This window comes from Castor canadensis, chromosome 8 (assembly GCF_047511655.1).
Source record: "Castor canadensis chromosome 8, mCasCan1.hap1v2, whole genome shotgun sequence".
Lineage (NCBI taxonomy): Eukaryota > Metazoa > Chordata > Mammalia > Rodentia > Castoridae > Castor > Castor canadensis.
The window spans coordinates 124327612-124333943 of record NC_133393.1 but is presented as its reverse complement, the minus strand read 5'-3'; the positions used below and the strand labels follow the sequence as shown (position 1 = coordinate 124333943).

Below are 6332 nucleotides of genomic sequence, written 5' to 3'. Positions count from 1 at the left end.
GGAGCAAACATTTTGCTTTTCCTCTAAAACTCCCAAGAGATGAAGCCCAGGAGAGGCAGAGGTGAGGCAGGGGTCATGGGAGTCAGATAGAAAAACCCCTGCTGGCTTCTTCTCCAAGGCTGTTATCTGTCACTCTTGGAGCCCTTTGGTCTGTCAACTTGCAAGATGAACTTGAGTGTGGAGGGGAGGAGGTGAGGAAAGCTCTTGTGATCCTGAGCCCAGAGGCTTTAAAATCCCGAATGGTCTGTGAGTCCAGCCTGATCCAGTCTCTACTTTCCCTCCTCCTTAACTTAAAGCACTAGCACTCGGGACAGGATATTTTTGTGCCAAATAGGTAGGCAAGGAAGTTTCGGCCCTCACTTCTGCTTGCCATGATCAGGTTACTTTCCACAGACTAGAGCTGGCTGGGAGGTGGGGGGGCGGGATTTACTTTAAACCTTTTATGTGTATTCACCTTGTGTGGTTGGGTGTGGAGAGCAGGGAAAAGGGGGGTTTCCAAATCGAGTTAAATTCCCATTCCATAGGTATTACTATGACTGTGGGGTTGGCAGTTCTTGAAGATAAGCTAGTCTGTAAATAAGAGCAGAACACAATAGAGTCCCCCTCCCTTCCTCTCTCTCTCTCTCTTTTTTTTTTTTTCTTTTCCTGCTTCCAAATGCTTTCTTGGAGGCTGAAGCTGGGCAGCTCTCCAAAGGCGCAGCAGCCACAACAATCCTGCAGTTCAAAGTTAAGCAGCAGTTGCACAACTTCCAGCAACTCTCTCAGCCAGCTACTAATGAGCTGAAAGGCAGGACATCTGAGCAGGGGAAGAGGAAGCTTCCAGCCCTCTTTCCTTCACCCTGGAAACACACACCCCTAGCCTCAGACCACTTTGAGATAAAGCCTTGGATATTTGCTTGTTTTACTGATCATGGCTCCCTTTGGAAGAAACTTGCTGAAGACTCGGCATAAAAACAGGTAGAGGTTTGTGTGTGTGTGTGTGTGTGTGTGTGTGTGTGTGTTCACAGAACCTACATGTGAAAGTATGTGTCTCCTTTCGTTTAGATTCTGATGAAAGCTGATTTGAGGGCACAGAGCCCCGGGGAGTTCAGTATAATGTGAATACCCAGTTCATGAGGGTATTGTTCCAGGATTGATGATGGTAGTAGCCACCACATGTTGGCAGAAAATAATGAACGCTTAATTTTGACTCCCTTTTCCTCTTTTGGTCATTTTGAGTCCACAACTATCATGGACAGTCTCTCTTTTCATTGTTCTGCACTTTTGAGGGTAGTAAGATTACAAGTTTCATTTTGTTCAAACAGAATTTTAGAATATTATAGGTATGGTTAAAAGTTTGATAAAGTCATAACTAGAACTCATAGCCACTTATTAGAATGGAAAACACAGTTTCTGATAGAATTTGGAAGCAAAGCTTTGGTTCCCCTGAGAGGGGGACATTCCTGAAACCTGGTAAGTTCCCAAGTGAAAACACTATGTAGAGAAACTTCTGATGAGCTGTTTCTTTCGAAAATCTTTGAGAACTTTAGGCAGTTTAGGCACTAAGAAAGGATTCCAGCAGCTGCCCTTCTTAATCTGCATTACGACTACTTTGATTCAATTTGATATCCCAAGTCTACAATGTTTGTAGTTTAAATACAAGGACTTAAAATATGTGTACACGCAGAGATTTTTCTTGGACCAATATGTGCGTTTCAGTCCAATTGAACACTTTATTCACAACTTAAATGTTACATTTTTATGCCAAAAATGAGGACAATTTTAATGATGGGCTTTATATTTATAATGTATTTGTTTTGGCATGGGGTTCTTCTACCACTCGTCTTCAATTATACCTGTTTGTGCGTGTCATAATTTGCTAAGTGTAAATTTAAACGGATACAATTACATGGTAGGAAATGATATAATTATTTTAAAGTGTCTGGATGACAATATTATGATATGACTTTAAAATAAATCTCCATACTTTATTTTATATTTACTTTATTCTGCTTTGAGCCCATTCCAAATGTATTAATGATTTTGTTGACTTGGTTTTCTTACAGAAGTAAAATGACATAATAAATACTGTAAAACTTTTTCTACCAGTTTTGTTTACTACTAACTTGATAATGTGTTATAAATGTAGCATTTATGAAATAAGTATTTTTTATGTATACTATAACAAAGTGATTGGAGTATTTTTCAAAAGCTAGATGGGAGTTACCAAGAACAGATTTTTGTTTTACTTGGTGGTGTTTTATTAAAGAAAATATTCCAGAAAGGCATACCAACACCTCCCCAAATTCTGGTTTTTAAGTGATTTTTTGTAGTGCTATTATTATAGCATTGGCATTTGTTAAATGCCATCAAAATATTCAAAATATTACTTTGGAAAAGTTTGTTATTTTGTAAAACAAATTGTGTTTCTGGCAAGCAAACAAGTTTTATATTGAGAGGGTTTTTTTCTTTGAGTGTTTTTTAAAGCAATTCAAGATATCTATCACTGGTTTGCAAAGGACAGTGTAATAACACTTTGTTTGCACCCCAGCAACTTTCCCTTAGAAAAAGTACATTTTCACTTTCACCACAGAAGGTACATACTCACTTTCATCAGGTCAGTTTTGTCATTGCACCATCAATTGTACATAAAAACTGGCTCTCACTGGAGGTAAGGATAGAAACACTTTTAATAAAATATTTTCTATGCAAATTATGAAAAGATAGAAGCAGCAAAAAGAAAATAGGAAGTTTAAATGTGTTTCAAGTTTCTCTGGGAAAATGGAACGGTATCCTGAAGATGTTGTTCTATCATGATCATCAGAGTTGTAGCAAAGGCAGTAACAATGAGGAGCTGTGAAACTGTTCTTACAACTGAGTGCTCCCCTTTCAGATTAGAAAACTACAAATTGAAAGTTAAGCTTAAATCATAGCAGTGGTCAAGAACATGAAAATATGCATATTTCCAAATAAACAATGAATAAATGTCATGATGTATTGAAATAGAATTAATGTATTTTGGTATTTAGTCTTGCTCTTTTAATCTTCTAAAGGTGAAACCACAGGTAAAAATTAGTTAGGTGTTAAATTTATCCATTTTATTTATTAGGTTCCAAAAGAGTTTGAATGAATCCACTTCAACTTACAAAAAATGTGATGAATGATGACACACTTATTTGATAAGAGATAATAAATTCATCTATCTATCATCTATTTTTCTATCTATCCAGATAGTATCTTATAGGATATCTATCTATATGTACATATGTATATATAATATAAATGTATTCTATAGGATATATATCCTATATATGTGTATATATATATATTTGTAAGCTACATATATATAGTAGAACATGAATGAAGAATTTAAGTAACATTTCTTTCTTGTGGTATGCAACATAATGAAGTGATTACTTGAGTAAATTGCATCTTCATCATCATGAATAAATATAAATTGCTAAAAGGAATATAGGAGATTTGAGATCATAAAATTTTGTGAAATATTTTTCTGAATTTTTCTGCGTGCTTTTTATCTTTGTTCACTTTTGGAGTGACATTTAATCACCCAAGATTGAAGCTCATAAGAAAGTTCCGTAGTTGCTCTCATAGTAAATGAATATTTGAGAGTTTTAGAGATAAACAGGATGCAAATGAAACTTCAAACAGGAGGCATAACAACTTTGAGAGAACACAAAGTAATGCTTGAAGAGGGTGGGGCTACATCTGTCTAGACACCATAATGTTTTCATGCCTCTAACCGTGCCTGGCACGTTGTGGACCTGTAATACAGTTCTTTATTTCATTTTGTAAGCTAAATTATAATTTCTATTCCAACTAGAAACACAATAATTATATTTTATTCCTTATTCATCATGTGATGTAAGATGGTATTATATCGAACTAAATATTTTAGGACCGGGCATCAGTGGCTCATAACTGTAATCCTAGCTACTCAGGAAGCAGAGATCAGGAGGATCGCAGTTCGAAGCCAAATAGCTTCTGAGACTGTATTTCAGAAAAAACCATCACAAAAAAGGATTTGTGGAGTGGCTGAAAGTGTAAGCCCTGAGTTCAAGCCCCAGTATGGCAAAAAAAAAAAAAAAATTATAAAGGATTGGTTTGATATAATCAAAACATAAGAAGATAGTAAAATAATTATATTTAAGAATTTAGGAAATATTCTTTAGGAAATTGAAGAATAATACATGTTCTCAAGATAATTTGGGAATACAAAAATTATGATTTTTTTCAAGCTTTCATACAGATAAAAGACGTGAAACCAATCAAATTTTTAATGCTTATAACAGAATTAATCTTTTAAAATGTTTTGATTGTAGTAATGTTTAATTGGAAGAATACAATTTTCAAAAGGTTTCTTGGTCTTAGGAAATATATTGTTTATTTTTATTGTAGAGTAATAAAATGCTCTGCAAATGAAGATTGCTGAATGTCTTTTTTAATAAGACTTTTGGTCAATGTGAACAATAAAAATGATGCAAATTTCAGACAGTTTTCCAATAAACTATTCAAATTTCTGAAAAGTCACTAGTCAGCCATTGTTTCTTACATAAAACCCAAAGAAGTAAAAAATTAAAGACATTAATTTACTATTCATATGCTCGCTGAATAATTGAACAGGTTATTAACCTATTCACGCAGGTTCCATTTGTGAATGTGATTGTAAGATTATGTTTTCAAAGTAATAATCATTTTATAAATTAGTGCCTTTAAAAAGCAATAAGGATCGTTTCTAAAGTTTACACTCATGGATATGGAACATAATTTTTAAAAAACTTTTTAGACAAAGTCTCTCTATGTAGCCTAGGCTGGCCTTGATCTTGAGGTCCTTTTGCCTCAGCCCCTTGAGTGCTAGGATTAGAGGCATGTGCAACTCACTCAGGACATGATTTCTAGGGCTTTTAATACAATCTGAAGACAGAAAATTGGAACTCTTATCAAAACTTCCTACAAAGAAAATCAGTGAAGCTGTGCCCCTTATATTTGTCTGAAATATGAAATTAGAATAGTTCATGTAGGTGATTTGTTAAAAAAAAACTTACTTTAAAAAGGTTAAATCCAACTAAAAAGACTTTATAATTATTTTCAAGTACTGTTTTGACTTCTGTTTGTTTTTGCTTGAGTCACTTGAAGTCTTTCTCCTGGGTTTCCCTAAGCATATGGATAAATGTTTATCACAGGCAATATCATACATCCTTATATTAAACCTGAATTAAAAGGCCACAGAAAATGTACTTGCAATGAAAATATTTTAAGTAAAGTATAGTTCTATTGTTTTATGATTGTTTATAAAATTTGCTTTTGAGCAATTAGAACATGCCTGGCCAGTTTTTTAAAAACCAGGTACATTATATTGCTGCCATAAAAAGAATCATACAATGACTGCATCATTAGAAGAAAGAACTAAGCTTATGGTTAGGGTAAAAGTTTTTGGTAAGAAGAATGTCTCCTCTCTGTAATTAGAAGTATGGTAACCTATGAATTCTGCAAAATGGGAAAATACCATATACTATTTTGTGTGACCATCAAATAAAAGACTTGACGCATTCCCAAAATTGTATTAAGAATTGTAAGATATTTGAGTATATAAATCTTCATATTTCTCTGGGTTGACTGAAAGAGATTTCTGCCAAGGATACCCAGGGACTTAAGTAGCTGTTAGTTTACAGTAGACAGCCCATTAGTAACAGTGACTGGAATGTTTTCTCCCTGGCAAAAATATCCCAAGAGCATTGGCGGGGTGAGATTAAGCTCCAGGTTAAAACTTGAACTGCTACTTAAAAAAACCTAAGCCAAATTAACAGCTACTATATAAGATATATTAAATGCCAAACCAATGCATACTACCTGACAATGTGAACAGTTCCTAAATGGATTTTTTGGAAACAAGTTTCAAAACCTTTATAGCTGGTTAACAATGTAATTTAGAAAATGTCTTGATTAGCTGGACTGCATAACTAAGAAGGTTTTGAAGCTCTTTAATTAGTGTATAGGTCCAGGAGAGATGATGATTGCTGTAAGTATCTCACAAATGTGTAGCTTTTTAAAAATTATTATTTTACTAAAAATGAAAGGAAGTGGAGTATGTGTTTACCGCTTCCAGGTGTTTGTGGATACCAGTCCGTGACAAGCAACCGGTCTCTAGCATTTTGGCATTCTAAAATGAGTTCTCATGATATCTGCATCATTGGAAAAGTTCAGGAAATGTCTATGTTTTAATGGTTTTTTTTGACGGTACTGGGTTTTGATCTTAGGGATTCATGCTTGCTAGGCAGGCACTCTACCACTTGAACCACTCCACCAGCCCTTAATGTTTGTTAATGTATATTTGC

At 34.5% G+C, this 6332-nt stretch overlaps 1 protein-coding gene across 1 annotated transcript in view; it reads left to right on the top strand.

Annotated features, from left to right (window-relative positions):
• The first annotated feature begins 701 nt into the window (after positions 1–701).
• Positions 702–6332, top strand: part of Rassf9 (Ras association domain family member 9) — a 37284-nt gene continuing 31653 nt past the window's right edge. The window contains exon 1 of the mRNA XM_020186317.2: positions 702–957. Within this exon, the coding sequence (XP_020041906.2) occupies positions 911–957 (47 nt within the window). The 5' untranslated portion in view covers positions 702–910. The remainder of the gene's footprint in view (positions 958–6332) is intronic.